This window comes from Bombus vancouverensis, chromosome 5 (assembly GCF_051014615.1).
Source record: "Bombus vancouverensis nearcticus chromosome 5, iyBomVanc1_principal, whole genome shotgun sequence".
NCBI classification, from domain to species: Eukaryota; Metazoa; Arthropoda; class Insecta; order Hymenoptera; family Apidae; genus Bombus; species Bombus vancouverensis.
Window position 1 is genome coordinate 16,356,031 of NC_134915.1, and position 17,037 is coordinate 16,373,067.

At 30.5% G+C, this 17,037-nt stretch overlaps 4 protein-coding genes across 12 annotated transcripts in view; 1 reads left to right on the forward strand and 3 right to left on the reverse strand.

The window, feature by feature from the left end:
• Positions 1-8: 8 nt before the first annotated feature.
• Positions 9-3,004, reverse strand: LOC117158517 (peptidylprolyl isomerase domain and WD repeat-containing protein 1). Its single transcript, XM_033337493.2, has 8 exons — positions 2,799-3,004; positions 2,350-2,452; positions 2,067-2,263; positions 1,782-1,975; positions 1,356-1,693; positions 1,090-1,279; positions 428-1,003; positions 9-187 (listed from the first exon to the last, which is right to left on the reverse strand). Exons 1-8 carry the CDS (start codon positions 2,998-3,000, stop codon positions 44-46), a joined length of 1,944 nt encoding a protein of 647 aa, XP_033193384.2. The 5' UTR covers positions 3,001-3,004; the 3' UTR covers positions 9-43.
• An 882-nt stretch (positions 3,005-3,886) lies between these two features.
• san (Probable N-acetyltransferase san) lies at positions 3,887-5,365 on the forward strand. 2 transcript variants are annotated; one of them, XM_033337688.2, is made up of 4 exons: positions 3,887-4,067; positions 4,572-4,728; positions 4,844-5,010; positions 5,112-5,365. In XM_033337688.2, exons 1-4 carry the CDS (start codon positions 4,060-4,062, stop codon positions 5,284-5,286), a joined length of 507 nt encoding a protein of 168 aa, XP_033193579.1. In that variant the 5' UTR covers positions 3,887-4,059; the 3' UTR covers positions 5,287-5,365. The 2 variants fall into 2 exon arrangements, with proteins under 2 accessions (XP_033193579.1, XP_033193578.1); XM_033337687.2 differs by lacking the exon at positions 3,887-4,067 and adding an exon at positions 4,361-4,466.
• Positions 5,366-5,392: 27 nt separating this feature from the next.
• Hsl (hormone-sensitive lipase) lies at positions 5,393-10,101 on the reverse strand. 5 transcript variants are annotated; one of them, XR_013058322.1, is made up of 11 exons: positions 9,276-9,553; positions 8,666-9,100; positions 8,386-8,587; positions 8,088-8,301; positions 7,773-7,963; positions 7,346-7,628; positions 6,887-7,249; positions 6,414-6,739; positions 6,206-6,331; positions 5,890-6,130; positions 5,393-5,616 (listed from the first exon to the last, which is right to left on the reverse strand). XR_013058322.1 is itself a non-coding variant. In XM_033337679.2 (10 exons), the coding sequence occupies exons 2-10, from the start codon at positions 9,046-9,048 to the stop codon at positions 6,062-6,064; spliced, it is 2,157 nt and encodes a 718-aa protein (XP_033193570.1). In that variant the 5' UTR covers positions 9,049-9,100; positions 9,924-10,101; the 3' UTR covers positions 5,393-6,061. The 5 variants fall into 5 exon arrangements, 3 of the variants coding, with proteins under 3 accessions (XP_033193570.1, XP_033193567.1, XP_033193568.1); XR_013058323.1 differs by having other exon boundaries at positions 5,781-6,130; XM_033337679.2 differs by lacking the exon at positions 9,276-9,553 and adding an exon at positions 9,924-10,101 and having other exon boundaries at positions 5,393-6,130.
• A 370-nt stretch (positions 10,102-10,471) lies between these two features.
• Appl (amyloid-beta-like protein) overlaps positions 10,472-17,037 on the reverse strand; it is a 50,343-nt gene continuing 43,777 nt past the window's right edge. For 3 of the 4 annotated variants that reach the window (XM_033337681.2, XM_033337682.2, XM_076618402.1), the window contains 6 exons: positions 16,284-16,355; positions 15,959-16,149; positions 15,667-15,827; positions 15,020-15,246; positions 14,788-14,934; positions 10,472-14,626 (listed from right to left, as the gene is read on the reverse strand). In XM_033337681.2, the coding sequence (XP_033193572.1) occupies positions 14,516-14,626; positions 14,788-14,934; positions 15,020-15,246; positions 15,667-15,827; positions 15,959-16,149; positions 16,284-16,355 (909 nt within the window). In that variant the 3' untranslated portion in view covers positions 10,472-14,515. The remainder of the gene's footprint in view (positions 14,627-14,787; positions 14,935-15,019; positions 15,247-15,666; positions 15,828-15,958; positions 16,150-16,283; positions 16,356-17,037) is intronic. The other variant, XM_033337683.2, reaches the window with a different exon arrangement.

Genomic DNA, 17,037 nt, shown 5'->3' on the forward strand with positions numbered 1-17,037 from the left:
ATCATAAATTCAATATCATTATTTTATATATTGAAATTAGACATTATTTCACAGTAACGCTAACTATTCGAATATCATCATAAGGTTTATCAGTTTTCGGATTTGTTTTTACTTGACTAATATTTTGTACAACTTCCATTCCTTTCACCACTCTACCGAATACGCTGTGTTTATTATCCAACCAAGGCTGAAACAAATATAACATTAATATTAATTAATATATTAACGTGTTACCATTAATATGTGTATTAAAATGTGAATGATTTCAATTTAATTTTTAATCAATTTCTAATCGATTACAAGAAGATAGTAGTAGATTTTTCACATGCGTTGCATTGATAAATTATATAAATTATCTACTATTCATCCTACTTTCACATATTCTCACATAAAAAAAAAAGAATTACGCAAACTCGTCCCAACTTACAGTTGGTGTCAAAGTAATGAAAAATTGGCTGCCGTTTGTGTTCGGCCCAGCATTAGCCATACTTAAAGTGTACGGTCTGTCATGTTTTAAATGTGGTCTAAATTCGTCTTCAAACTCTCCTCCCCATATACTTTCTCCGCCAGTACCAGTTCCAGTAGGATCACCAGTTTGAATCATAAATCCCTTAATTACTCTATGGAATATATGTCCATTGTAATAACCATTTTTCGAATGAACACAGAAATTTTCCACTGTTCTCGGAACATCTTTTCCAAAAAGATTCAAGTGAATATCTCCAAGAGCTGTATGGATAATTGCTGTATCATAGATCTTTTGTACGTTGGTAGCTTCTGTAGAGGAAATAATATCTTCTTTCGATGGTCTTTCATTGAAGACATCTCTATCACATTCTTGACTTTTGGTATCCTCTGGTTCTCTCCTTGTAAACATATAAAATCTATTTTTTTTATAAGCTGTACAAAAGAGTGTTGGATCAGGACGATTCATTTCCAATGTTGGATTTTCTGCAGCCTCCATTTCTACAGTCACAGCAGCTGTAGTCTTCCTGGCTTTCCCCTATACATTTTTAAAATATTAGTTGTTATCAGCTAAAGTGTGTAAAGATACAAGCATCTTTCGAAACGTGTAAATTTTATACACACCTGAAATAAAGCTAATTGCATAGGACGAATATTTTCAGGTTTCCCCATAATCCTAATACATCGATTTGTGTACAAATTTACAACTTTTACACCTAACATTGTGCTATATAAAATTATATAACCTGACTCATCAAAAACAATATTTCCTAAGTTCGTTTCTGTTTTATCCAGTTCTCTTTCTACCGCCATTCTAAAGACGTTATCAATATATTGATTAGAAAATAGATTCAGTTTTATGCTAAAATTTTATTAAGGAATAACGTTACCTTCGTCCAAATTCCATATTTGGTAATTGTTGTGTCATTTGTTGTAATTCAGAAAACCTTTGTAACGTTTCATCAAATATTCTATACAATTTCCCAGTACGAAAATTGAAGACCCTAACTTTTCTATCTCCACTGAGAGAAGCAAATTTTTTACCATCTGGTGATACTGCTAGCCCACATGGATAAGTTTTATTTTTTGCAAAATCAAACAAATCTGTATCCAACTTGGTTTTAAACTTAACGCACTTGGGATACCTGTACTCCATTTTAGGTCCTGTCCAATATTCTACAATACCGGCTTTGTCTGCAGAGATGCACGTTTCAAATGCAGAATTGTACTATAAATGATAACAGTTTATATAAAAATTACTTAAATATGTTAACTTAAATAAGATCACAGAATATGATTATGCTAATTTCCCTTACTTTCATTACAACCACAGGTTCAATATGTAATTTCTTAAAAACATGTAATGGCGTATTGGTCCCTTGTCCATCATAAATATAAATTTTATTTGATTCCTGAGCAGAAACTGCTACAGCAGATATTGCATCACCAGGAGAATATATCCATTCACAGCAAAGTGGAACAAAATGCAGCTTTATCATATTAATCATGTCTGAAATAAAACAATAATATCAGATAATTAAGCCATATTAGTTTAATACAACACAATAAATTATTGAACGTATCTGATAAGATCTACTTACCAAAATTTATAACATCAAATATCTTTATTGTTTTATCTAAGCTTACAGTGCATGCGTGAATACCATTACAGCTAGCAGCCATAGACTGTATAGCCATCATATGCGCGCGAAAATGCTTTACGAATTCTACTAACTCCTCTTGTTTTTTCCAAAATTTAACATGTCCATCGAAACTACCCGTTATCACAAAATTTGATCTGTACAAATACAAAACACAAACTTATATTACAAACATTATATTATTATTTAAGAGATAACATTATATATAATAATAAATACTAACTTTGTTACCACAATATGAGTGATTACATCTCTGTGCATATAAGATTTTTCGTAACATTCGCAACATGGTAAATTATCTATGTATACTTGTTCATATTCAAGAACTGAAAATTAACATTGAATTTAATTAAATAAAAAACATTAAAAATTATATATATACAAAATATTGTATTTTCCAAAATTATAAATTACATTTATTGATAATGAAAAACATGTAATTAACATTACAAACTTATCAAAAGTAAAAAATTTTAATACTACAATCAATTAATTATTTATATAGTTATGTCATATTTATCTTATATAAATAAATTTTAACACTTCTCAATTATATTTAAGAATCATATTGAAATTTTATACGATATAAAAAATAAAACATATAAATAACACTTATTCATTTTTTATAAAATATCACAAATACTAAACATAGAATAGGTTATACATGTATACCTTTCTGTTTCTTTCGAGATACAGCTTCTGAAGGTAATGGTCCAACCCAATCTTCCTCATTATCGCTTCCACTATGTTCTCTTTTATTATTAGACATTATTATAAAAAAGTAAAACGAAAAACTTACTATAATAAACAATAAACTACGCTTCAAATTGACGTTTATTACTACGCTTTCGACACTGCGTGTCACTAGTGTCATGCGATATCAATTCTATTAAAACATCTATTATTATTGACATAATATATTTTTTATGATACAAACTTTTCTTATATTAAAAAAGAAATGTAAGGTTTATAAATAATTTACTATAACCAAATTATGTAATTTTATTTTTATGTACTTTAAAAAAAGGTATAATTTTTTATGTATGTAATATTATATCATAAATAATCATATGACATTAAGATTTTTGTTTCTTTGTGTCTTTACCACAATGATTAATATTATTTCTAAGTTACAATATAAATTAAATGTATAAAATCGTAAACGGCGATAGCATTCTTAAATTTGACCCAAATTTCCATATATAGCTTTATAATTATATATTTCTATAAAATTATTGCCTATTTTAGTGTAATATATATTGTTAAATTTAAGTTTTACAGCTACGTAACTGATTATGTATGGTAAATTAAATTCTGTGATAATAATCAAATTACTAATAAGTAATAAGTACATAAATGATTGATAAGTAATTTGCGTCGTAGAGTATTCCATATATTTATATTATTATTTTTTATTAACATTTTGTGACTAAATATATTTTGTATTACACCTTGACAATATAATGAAATGTATAATAATGATATAAGTACGCACAAATTTGAAATGTAATAAAACATATTTTGGATTCAGTTGGATCTGAAAAAAGTCTATTGAATTGAAATTTTAGGAGTATATATATATATATATATATATTCAATATATAATATAAAAAAATGTAATGCATTGTTTTCATATATATTTAAATATAATAATATGCATGATATTACTTTTTCTTACAATTAAATATGTTATTCACAATTAATTAATAAATTTTTATGTATTCTAAAACCTATCGAAATGTGAAGAAGCAGATATATGTATATTTAACCTACTCCACTAATAAAATTTCAGTATAAGAAGGACGAAGCCGCGTAACGTTATTGTATAATATATACGGCTTATTTCTTCGTAATTAACTTGTAAAACAATTAATATCGAAATTTGTTATTGTTATTTATTCGAGAAGCATTAAAAATTGTTGTACTTCCTAATATGACTAGGTAAGCCTCAAAAGTTTTAAGGTTATATTGTTATATTACGAATCAAAACATTCTAAAAACAATTACATTCGTTTTATTCCAACATATTATTAGAAGATCTATACGATCATTTTCCTTTCACTTGTGATGTGCAATAACTATCTGTAAATGGAAATTTTAAATATTCGTGCTTTCAAGGGCATGTTTATTTAAAAACGTGTAATTAGAAAATCGTAGTTACAGCATAAAAAAGTAATGAATGAATTATGTGCGAAAATAATCTTTTAAGTACAATAATTTCTAGAAAAAAAATTGTTGAAAGTAACAAAATATGAATTCCATAAAAATTTTATAATTTCGCGGTTTTAAAAATCCTTTGTTTTGATAGATAAAAACATGTTTAATGATATCAATGTACATGTATGTATATATACATATAATATTTTCAAATTTGTATGTGATGTATGAATAAATTATTATATATATATATTAAGTCAAGTAAAAGTGGGAAATTAAAAATTACAGATCAAAAATAGAGTTAGGAGATGTAACACCACATAATATAAAACAGCTCAAACTTCTTAACCAAGTGGTGTTTCCAGTCTCGTACAATGAAAAATTTTATAAAGATGTGTTAGAAGCAGGAGAGCTAGCAAAGCTTGCATATTACAATGATATAGTGGTATGTTATATTTGTTTATATACTCAAACGATATATTGAGAAACATGTCAATATTTTGAATAAAAATTGCTATTAATTTATTATTATTAATAGATTATAATATTATTTATTTCAGGTTGGTGCAGTTTGTTGTCGAGTAGATACCTCTGAAAATTCTAGGCGTCTGTATATTATGACATTAGGATGTCTCTATCCTTATAGAAGATTAGGAATAGGTACTGTAATGGTACAACATGTTTTAAATTATGTTTACAAAGATGGAAACTTTGATTCAATCTTTCTGTAAGTATTTAATGAAATTTATTAAATATATTAAATTCCATTTGCAAATACTCATATATAAATAGTAATTATTACTTTTATATGTTACTTTTTGTTTACAGTCATGTTCAGATAAGTAATGAAGGGGCCATTGACTTTTATAAAAAATTTGGTTTTGAAATAGTAGAAACAAAGGAACATTATTACAAACGAATAGAACCTGCAGATGCTCATGTATTACAAAAAACTTTACGTCCTAAAACAAATCAAACAAATAATCAACAAAGTAATCAATAAAAATCGTTAATCATTAATTTATCACATCTCAAAAACCTACATGTTTTCATAGTCTGGTAATAAAATTATTTTTATTGTACTTCCCAGTGTGTTATAAGTTATAAAATTAGAGTTTTATAAATAATTTAATAAAGTTGATAAATACAATGTACATCGACGTACACAATATAACATAACAATTCCATAAATTATTAATACTCGTAACAAAAGTTTATAATTTTCCAGTTATTGCCAACATTATACATATCACTCTTTTATACCACTTTACTAAACTCACGTTACATTTATAATACTTTATTTATGTTTAATACATTTAATAACTTGTGTTAGCTGCAAAAAATATTATAATGATCAGAACTGAAACAATCTGAAATATTTTGTACAATCAATATATCTATAGTCTTATTCTTTAAATATTTTCTGAGTAGAAAATTGAAAGCTAATTCGATTTTCTTGCAAATGCACATTCAGTAAACATAATACAAAGATATTACCATTTAAGTACAGTAACTTGAGATTATTTGATTTAAAATTATTTAAATACTGTGATTATCATTAATAAAATATAAATATATAATATAAAATATGTAGATAGAAACACACTTATGACATTTATGCACCAGTGGATAAAGCTTTTGGTATATTGCAAATTATTGTGTCTTTGTACATAAAAAATCAATTAAAATTGGCATCTGAAAAACAACAATAGCAAAGAAACTTTTGTTCCCGCATATTAACATTCATATATTAATGAGTATTTTTCATATCCATATAATTATAGTGTTAGTAGTTCTTGCAATCTTTTCACACATAAATCTGACCCTTCAGATGCCTCTTTTGAAACCTGTAAATTTAAATAATTTGATATAATAGAACGTAATTTAATATTATTGATTTATTTGATGAGAAAAATATTTACTGGTGTTAAGTTAAGAAAGCCATGAGGTAAACCTGGCAATATGTCAAGCGTGATTAATACACCAAGCGATCGAAGTTTTCTTGCGAACATGACAGAGTCATCCAGGCATGGATCTAACTCTAATGTCTATAATAAAACATTTTTACATATATATGTAATCTTTTTCGCATATTATATTCCATACAAAATTTACTATTTAAGAATTTACCAGCATTTTAACGGGTGGTAATTGTGCTAAAAGATGATCTGCTGCAAGATAAGGACTTAAATATGGATCTCTGGGTACTGTAAATATAAATTCCTCCATACTACTTTTCGCATTTTCTATATCCAGTTCTTTGGATTCTTTATGTCTTCCACTAAGAGACCATCCAAAAAAAGACCATGATTTATCATTCTTTGAAATATTGTTTTCTGTGCTAATAGTGCCATTTCCAATATGTGTTGAAGCATTTGTACCACAATTTCGATACAGTCCAAAAAATTTATTGACATATTCTTGAGATCTTGCTTCTTCCTGTAGATGTTCTGTTCCTGTTATGTTAGAGAATGTTCAGAGAGTATTTAAATGTAAAACCGACTATAATAAAAACAATGAACTGTAATAAAAGTTATATAATACACTTAAATTATTTTCTTAAAAAAATATCTTTATGTTTAATCCATTGTGTGTTTATATACCGTCAACTTCTGTTAAAGTAACAGAATTCAAAGTAGAATCAGATGGTAAGGATGCTAACTTATGTGCATCATTTGTTTCATCTCCATTGGGACTGAGAGCTAACGCTATTAGATCGCTTTCACTCACTTCAGCAAAAGATTCTGATTCTGACTTAAAACAGTCAGCTGCATATGCTTTTAAGCAACGTAGAAGAAATCCCATAGGTAATAATGGGTCTGTAAGGCAAAGTAATCGTGAAGGTGATAGCACAAAGTCAACAAGTACTGGTGTGTATGCCATAAATATTCCATCAGGTTTTCTGATATTTAACTGTAAACATTTTAAGGTAACTCCCAAATTTAAATTGGCCCCAGCAGAATCACCTATAAAAATTTAATATACTTATATATTATTTATACAGCAATATTCACATAAAACTATGTTAAGAAGCTAACACCCTGCAATGTTTTACATCTTACCAGCGAAAAGTATTTTTTGAGCTGTACTCCCAAGCAATGTACTTGCATGATTTAATGCCCATGCATATGCATATAGCACTTCCTCGAGTGCACGAGGGAACGGAGCTTCAGGTGCTAAACTGTAATCTATACTTAAAATAGGTATACCGAGATTTATTGCCCAACTACGTAAGTATGTTTCATGAGATAGCGAAGTCTGTGCTACAAAACCTCCACCATGACAATGAATTATTAATTCGTTGGACAGTCCATGCAGTTCTCCCCCTACTCCACCTGAACCAACCTGAGAGAAGCATGTACTGCACAGGAGTGAAACTGATGATTCACAAAAATTTCTACTCAATTAAAGGTAAAATAAAGATAAAAATAATAATGAAAATTACTGCTAAAATTACAGATATATAAAGTAATCGAATTATCTCTTTACCATTCCTAAACGACGTTTAGAACTAAACAGCCTAACATGTATTGGCTTTTTTCCAATATGACTGTTTGGTATTGGAATTGAGACAGTTGATCCACTTAATGTAGGAAGTGTCAATTCTTCGGGTGGTATAGAAATTATTTGATTTATTGCCAGAGAAGGAGCTGTTATAGCAGGCAACCTACGTGTAAGATCTAAAACATATAATAATATACGTATATGACATTTTGAAGTAATTAAACTATAAACATAATGAAATAATTATTACATTTAAAATAAATTACGCATATATTATCATTAAAAATCGCAGTATATTACCAGCCTCATTGAGAAACCAAAATGCTTGACAAAATGAGATATCAGCACGTTGAGACACATCAACAATACGACGTGCCCTTATTTCAGGATCTAACATGTACTTGACAGAATTAGCACATCTTGCTAATAATGTACCATTAGAATAAAAAGCTTCGCTGAACGTTGCCATACAAACCATTATAGTTTTTAATATGGGCTTTAAGTTGTCATAAAACTGAAAACACAACATATTGAACTAGAAAATGTTAAAGTAGTTACTAAACTAAAGCTATATGTATAGATATCCTTATTAGTATACCTGGAATCCCAAGCACCTGCCATAAAAACAATACTGATTAATACTATCTACTTTACTTAAAATTTCATGTGGATTATGACTATCTCCTATAAAGAGAGATGGTTTTCCATCACTTAAATGTTCACTCCAAGAATAAAGAGTTTGTAAATGTTCTAAGCAAGTGCACAAAGATGCCAACAGCTGTGAGCAAGCCTCAATTTCTCTATAAATATTTGTACTTGTTAATATAACTTTAAATAAAAATATTTAATAATTTTATTTAGTGAATTTTAAAGACTACCTCATATAGTAACTTTTACGAAAAAATAAAGAGTCCTTCTGGCAATATATTTGATGACAGACAGAACGAGAGTGAATAATACATTTGTCTATTAACACTAGAAAACTTCTATATCCATTACCAGGTGTTTCCGCATCAAGATCAAACATTGGTGCAATTCTACTAATTTCTTTGTATAATGGTTGTAACTGTACCAAATGATCTAATATAGCCATAAGCGCAGCTCTAATTCTAATACTGTTCTCATCTTGATGCGACACAAAGTACTCCGAATTAGCATGACATAGTTCCCGTAATGCTCCCCATTGTAAAGGCTCAACATCTTCAAATGGTCTGTCAAAGTCATCATCGAGTGACATCTGAGCTGTTCCCTGCTTAGTCATTTAGTAATAAATTTTTAATTGATTCCTTTACTACAAACAATAAATGTGGAATCTGCAACATAAACATTTATATTATTCTATTATTTGTTGACAAAAACAAGTGTTCTTATAATATATTTCGTAACAACGTACTGCTATTTTTCAATATAATTAAAATATAATACACATAAAATATCATTAATACGTACAAAATGAATGCGTTCATAATTGGTAATGGAAACTGATACCTGTTAGTACTTTTACAATTCATGATGTTAATTCGAATTAGGTTATCAAATTTACTCAGGATATTCAGATTACGTTTAATTATTTTTTAACTTTCGATGTACACTACATCATGCTTATATACATTAAACTCTTCGTATACATTGTATTGTATATTAGGCAATAGCTTCTATTTTGAATTTGACATTTCTTAAATCTTTATCATGGTCGCCATATTGTTTTTTCGATCGATAGCATTATCTCACTGTAATAGCACGCGCTAGGTACGAATTAAGTGTTATTGACATGCATATGTTTGAGCAATAAACTACATGTAACTAGCGAGAACATAGTTGTAAGATGGACTTAAAATAATTCTTGATCGGCTATTGTATTTATGCTAAGAGAAAATGATTATCTTTCTGTTTAATTCTAATGTAAATTAAAGACTAATCGTAACATTCATAAACTTAAATTCATAAGAGCGATAGATTTTATCAATCAATTACTTGATAATTATTGACCTAATTAGAACAGATCATCGAAAGCTTGTGAATCCCTATTATTGAATGAAACTGAATTACTTAAATGATAATATCAACAATATAACAATTAGGAAGTAGATATATATAATAAATAATTGTATTATCGATATCAATAGGAATACTTACCAGACACATGTATGTCCCTAAGCTGTGGTATTTGCAACGATAGCTAAAGAAACCAAAGAAACGTACATATATGTACATGCGTTGTTTCGGTACCAATTTCGTCAGACTAATGGCAATGAACGACAAACAACAAATTACATTCCTACGATCGCTGCTATTACGTATTAGGTAATGGAATCGCGTCAGATGAATTAATCACAAAGATATACCAGTGATATCTAATAACAGCAAAAAAAAAAGAAATAGATTTTCTTAGAAATTTGGTTATCTAAGATTTTTACTGTGAACTATACTTATATGTGATCAAGCTAAGTACTATTGATTCATATTTAAAATTATACTGTGTATACTATATATTACATATGAACTTAGTTCATTGCATGATAAAATCTTAATATTAATAAACAATATCATTTACTTTGTGAATATCTTCAGATATAAATATTCTGCAAATATGATTGATACGTTATTCATAAGGAAATATTAAATGAAAAAAAGACAGCTCAATTTTTGCCGTTGCCGAAAAGTAACTAACATTCAACTAGTAATTATCTTTGTAATTTATTTATTGATAAGTAAAATTACATATATCCACAAACACAATACGTTCTTTTCACGGAGTGTATTAATGCGATAAAATTTGTGAGTGGCGAGGAGAAATCCTTGTGTGATGGAGAGAAAGAGGGAGACGGGGAGTTAGTTTAATCCTCCGGTTAGTAACTTTTCTACTCGTCGAAGAACGGTCACAGAAACGTTCTATAGCAAACGTGTAGTTTCCGATCCTACAATTAAAGGCAACTAAAAAATTATCCATCGTGTTTCCTCGATTTTTTCTCTTTTTCTTTTTTTTTTTTTGCTTCGGTTCGACCAAGTGGGCGTTCATATGAAATATCAGATATTTTTTATCGAACCACGACGCTGATTAAGTCCGTGCAACGTCGATCAATCGGTTCGCACAAAGCCAACATCTTAGTCGAGATATTCAGCTGCCGATAAACGATACATAATGAACAACGCATAATAACATATAAAAATGCGATACCGAAGTGAACTTTGATTTAAGCTTTGAAATCGCTTTGTTGTCAAATGGCAACGAATGCAGGAAGTAAGATCGAAAACTAATACAGCGCTGTGTGTAGGCGTGTACACGAGTATATATTGCACGTACAATCTTGCTCTCGCATCTCATCATTGTTACGATATTAAAGTTCATCGAAGACGCGATTGAATCGATAGAATCGTAAGAATCGATCTATACCGAAAGAACTGCAAAAATAAAGTTTAGTTCCGTTATTATTCCCATTTTCGCCGACTTCTAAGTCCGAACCGCTACGCAAAGGACGTATTTATTTTTCTCATTTTGTTCCTTCATTCTTAAATTTGTTTCCTCTTCTTCTTCTCCTTCCTCTTCTTCTTCTACTTCTTCTTCTTTTTCTTCTTCTTCTTTTTCTTCTTCTTCTTCCTATTCCTCACTTCTCACGTATCTTTTTTCCACATTTTTTTTTCTTTTCTTTAAGCTAAAGTTTAATTACCTCGGTAAATATTTATTACCTCTTTACAAAAATCAATTCTTAAACTTATACAGAGTGGCTTGATGCAAATTCACAATATCTTGAAGTGAGAAAGTGACGGATGCTGCCGCCAAACCAACAGACTAAAACTGATATGCTTCGAGGGGGCTTTTGAAGCTTTTTTGTCCTTAATACTGATGACAGATTTATCTTCGCGTTTCCCTGATCAATTGTCATTGAAGAAACATTCTTTCTATTTTTTTTTTTTTTTTTTTTTGTTTCTACTGTGACATTTGATCAAGGGGATGTTTCCTCTTCTGTTTTCATCTTTTCCTTTTGTCTTTCTTCTTGGTGTGTATAAAGCTTTGCCAATATCTATGGCGAAAGTGCGTTACGCTATTCAAAAGATGGTACGCAAGATAAATTTGGCAAGCACTACAGGTGCTGTTCGCATCATATCTTTCGACAAATATAACGTATGATGAGCAACAGCACATTCGCCAACGTAGGCCAATCGACATATGGTCGCGTACCATCTCTGTTCTTTTCTTTTCTTTCGTCGTATAATGGGTAAAAATCACTTAATAATTGGAATGACATCGCGATTAAAAGAAAGAATAGCATTTTTCGTGTCTTTTTTTCCTTTTTCATCAAAAACATGTTTCTTCCTCAACATCTGTGAATCCGTATCAAGTCAGTTTTTTTTTATACGCGACGTGTCAATGTTTTTTTTTCTGTTCATTATAACGACTATATGCTATAGGTACATAATGTATAGTTAATTTGATAGGTGTACATGTATATGCATATGTATATATATATATCTATGTATATATACTGTTCATATATTACACACACACACACACATACACACATGAACATATATATTTATATATAGATATTTATATTATTATTAACGCATTGATGCTATGCTTTTGTTGTATCTCCATAGACATATGGATAATTGCTATCATTTTAATATATCTAAAATAATATTTTTAACACTCAGCGATGCGCGAATGTGTGTGCCTGTGTATATACTTTTTTTTTTTCATTGGCTCATTCTTTCACCGGAGTTGCGTGAGAGAAACAGTATGTTTAACTATATCCGTTAAATAGGAAGGCAGCTGCTTCACGTGCGCTTAGGAATCCAAGGATTATTATTCATTGTCCTCGGTTTGCGCATTCGCTTAATTTATTTTAGCAAAAAATCAACAAGAAAGAGAGAAACCTTATCGATAGAAAGAGAGATAGAGAGAAAGAGAGAAATCAAGTACAACTCTTTAATGTAGATAGTACTTAAAGTAGAAGCATCTTGAAAGATCGTCATTAACATAATACTTGCGCGACTAAAATTATTGATATTTTTTGCTGTTCGTAATTATACATAATGGTTATCGAATTGATATATGTATATATTAAAATATGGTTAATTTAATTAATACAAAGAAATATAATCCAAATAAAAATGAAACGTGCAATATTCATTGAAATTAAACGAAAGCTATGCTTTCCCACGCGACCCTGGCTAAAGCGCAGCCTACTACTTTTTGACCATATACAAATATATAAGCATTAAACGTGTAATATATTATCGTCATCATATATAATTAATATCCTAAGATAGTTATTGTATGAACCATCTTTCGAGAGAGAAAAAAAAAACGATGAAATAAAAAAAGGACAGAAACACGCTTGCCTTTAACAGTCGCCACTTATTCGACCTAAATCGGAGGTACTAATGCCACTCAAAAAAACTCCTGTGTTAAACTGTTCCTCTTATTCGGCAACCTCGACGTGATTCTTTCGATTCGTCCGTTTCCATCAAGGAAACACGACGATAACTCGGCCGAATCGAACAAAGCTGACGAATATTTTCCGTGCATACGTTCGGACAGCACCTCGATAAGATAGTGGACTTTTGTTATGGAATGATAAAATATCTTGCTTCTCGTTAGAACTTTAGATACGTTCATGATTCAATTTCTTATAAGTATAAAGTTGTATAATCTAAGTAGACGTTAAGTACTGAAAAGGTCGCTGAAAAAATCAGGCAGTGGGAATCGAACGGAGATGAAAAAACAGCTGCAATCACGAAGGTGAACGTGCATTTGATCGCCGTTCTGATATTTTAAGAGTGTCGTATAGAGCATACACGTAATTTTTTATCGTATAGTGCTATTTATTTAATATGCTTATCATTTCTTGTTCTTTTAAGTCGGATTATACTTTTATATTGCCACTGTGTAAGCTGCTACCGCTGCTACCATTTTTTTTTCTTATTGTTAGTTTCACGTATTATTTAAGCTGCGTTTACTTTTATTGCCATTTACTATCTCGAAAAATATCAGAACTCAGAAATATACAGCAAAGAGCGCAACAGCACGCATACTGTGAATGCGTCATCGACGAGATACGTTTCTTCCATCCCATACGCATTTCCTATTGCTGAAAAAAACAATGAGTTCGTAACTGATCATAGTCCACAGCCTTCTAATCGAAGGGTATCGCGTATAACATTTAATATGAGTAATGATTCTCTTTTCATTCCTTTTCTTTTTTTTGCTTCATCATGAGCGCTCCTTCCTGTGTTTAGTTTGTTAATAACATATATGACAACGAAACGAAAACAACGTGTATGAGATACTTCCGAAGACAACTTTACGCGCTTCCCATATGGCACATTGGCATGTTGTTTCCCTTTCGAATTGTCTCGCAGATAATCCTGGCAGTACGAGCGTGTGTTCTAGCTCGTAATACTTCTATCTACTACGGTGTTTTGTAATATTGCTTTATACATATCATAGATCGTTAAATGTGGTCGTATAACGTCGCAAGCTATCATAAAGAGACGTTCACATAATGATATTGTATTGCAATACCTATTTCCCTATGGACAGATTGTATTCCATATATCACTAAGATGTAGATTTGTATACTTTCGGAATCTTCGGAAGAACCTCGAACCTGAAAGTTATCTTACACTAACAAAATACTATGACATTCTTGAAGAACATACGCGAGAACGGACAATTAAAGACCAGTTTCAAATAAAATCTCTTGTAGACCGAGGTGATTAAATTATTCTTTGATCTCGAAGTATTTATATGTAGGATTTTCATATCCATTGATCTGCATGTTTGCAACATGCCGCTCCTCTGGTGTAGCTGCTTGGTCAACTTCAATGAATCCCTGTTTAAAATCAGAAATATATGATTATACTGTAAAATTTGGCTAAAAACTGATTTATGTTAATTTTAAAGAATATTAACAATCTTAGTATAAATATCATTTAATAAATAAATCACGAGTATTTAATTTTTACTTCGAATAAAACAGTCTTCTTTATGTACCTGACTGTGGGGGCTTCTTGCACTGCGTCTTTTGAATACTGCTACGCCTACCACTGCTGCAGCCATAAGTGCGATTCCAGCAAACGCAAGTGTGAAGTAGACAGATCGACTTTCCCTGTGATACATCTCCCTTCTCACAGAGTAACCCTATATAACAAAAGGGATAGAAATATGTTCATATTATGATATTTCTTGGATATTATTATTCAGGCAAGTTAATGACTACATTTACCGGTTCAGAGTGGGAAATATCATGTGTCATGCTGTGAGCTGCCCTTACAAGTCCTTCACTGTGCATAGCCGCCACTGCAGACGGTTGCTCTGGTGGCTGTTGAATATCCTTGTTGTCATTTATCGAGTCATTTTCTTCCTGTTGCGCCTGTTCCGTACGTAACTCGCCACGTTCAGCCTTGCGTTGCTCCTTGCGTACTCGCTCCAGTAGTTTTTGATGTTCTTTTTCTATAAATCAATGAAGTATATTTAAATATAGTTCTTATCGAATTTTGTCGCATTTGTCGAACATTATCAATGAGAGCTGAGGGAGCAGAATACAATAAATCACATTTTTTTATAGGAGAGAGAGAAATTCAGTCACCAAGGTTGTTCTTTTCCTTGTTTCTGGGATAAACATGTATTTTTTTGGTGTCACCATAACTTAAAAAACATTACTTATTATAATATTAAAAGATTGTTTATCTTGGCAGTTATATGCCTTTACTTTTTTCAAAGCTTCATCAACTATGTCTTTACATCGAACAGGTTCTTTCCATTTTTAGTCAAATTTATATTACAATATTCCTTCTTATCACAAAATCAAGTCAAGAGTGTTTTTGTCATGTTCTTTCCCTACGTTCCTCATTCGTTAAATTTCTAAGTTACCTTGCTGCTTACTGGTAACGTCAGCCTGATATTTATCTAAGATGGCTGCTTCCGCTTCTCGTGTCATCGCTAGCAGCAGTCCAGGAGTCTCATCTTTGCTCCTGAGGGCCAAAACGTAATCATCCATAAGGCGGCCAATTTTTGCGCTTAAATCAGGATACCTAAATATAACGAACGAAATACATATAGTGTTCTATTAAGTTAAAGTATATGTATTTTTTCTGCACTGTCAAAATCTGGAATCTGATATTCTAAGACGTTGACTGTTACGTTATATCGACCGACACGTTACCGTTCTAGCATCAACAGACTCTGATTGGTAATTCTATCGATCTCTGCCAAGTGTTCCAATGTTGCTGGCTTCTCGCGTTGAGCTTGTTCCAAGCTGCTATCCAGCAGATGTTTGTAATGAGCAATAGTATGGTGCCTGTCTTTGTGAAGAGCCCGAAGCAATTTCTGAAGACATTTCTGAATACGATGCATCTGAACAAGAAATAAGAGGGTAATATATTATACGCGGATTTGCGAGTGGAATACTTAAATACTGAATATTTCTATATGGAATTCTATGGAATGTACAAATATGGAATATATAGAATATCTTTTGAGAAGCTTACATTTGGTGGAGTTTCGTTCAGAGCAGCTGTGTAGCACGACATTGCTTCCTCGTTTCTTTGTTTAACAGCTTCCTGTAAATTAATACCATACATAATAAATATTATACTTCCCTCTCTCTTTCTCTTTTCGTATACACGATGTATATAATTAAGCATTGAACGGCGCTCATTTTAGGAAGAAATGAGATCCATATATTATAATATATTTTGTAATCTAAGTGGAGATAATTTACTAGTACGAAAGAAATTCGTATATATATAATTCTACTATGTATCAATTAAGATAATATTACAATTATGCGGTTCTCTTTGTATTAAAATCAAATTAAACTGAAATTCTCTTAATTCCAACATTTTAGAAAAGGAGAGAACATCATTAGTTAGAAACAATATAGTTTCCAACGTTTGAAACGATATTCATAATATAAATTAGGCATGTAAGTATGTATACATGCAAATTTAGAAGATCATCTATTTTAAATACATCATGATGGGCCTGCATGAACTAATTTCGAGAATAAAGCAAAAGAATAAACCAAAGCAAATAAAACAATAAATATATTACATCAACTAAATCTTTAAAAACCCAATATACTATCCTGTTCGGTAGGGAATACATTTAAAAAATACGAAGAAGAAGAATATAATTATTATTACGATTCGCATATAGGAGTGTCCTTCGGCTACTGAAATCTATCCACGACTGTCTCCTTTCTAAATGCTCGTCACCTGCATCGATTATTCTACTCAAATC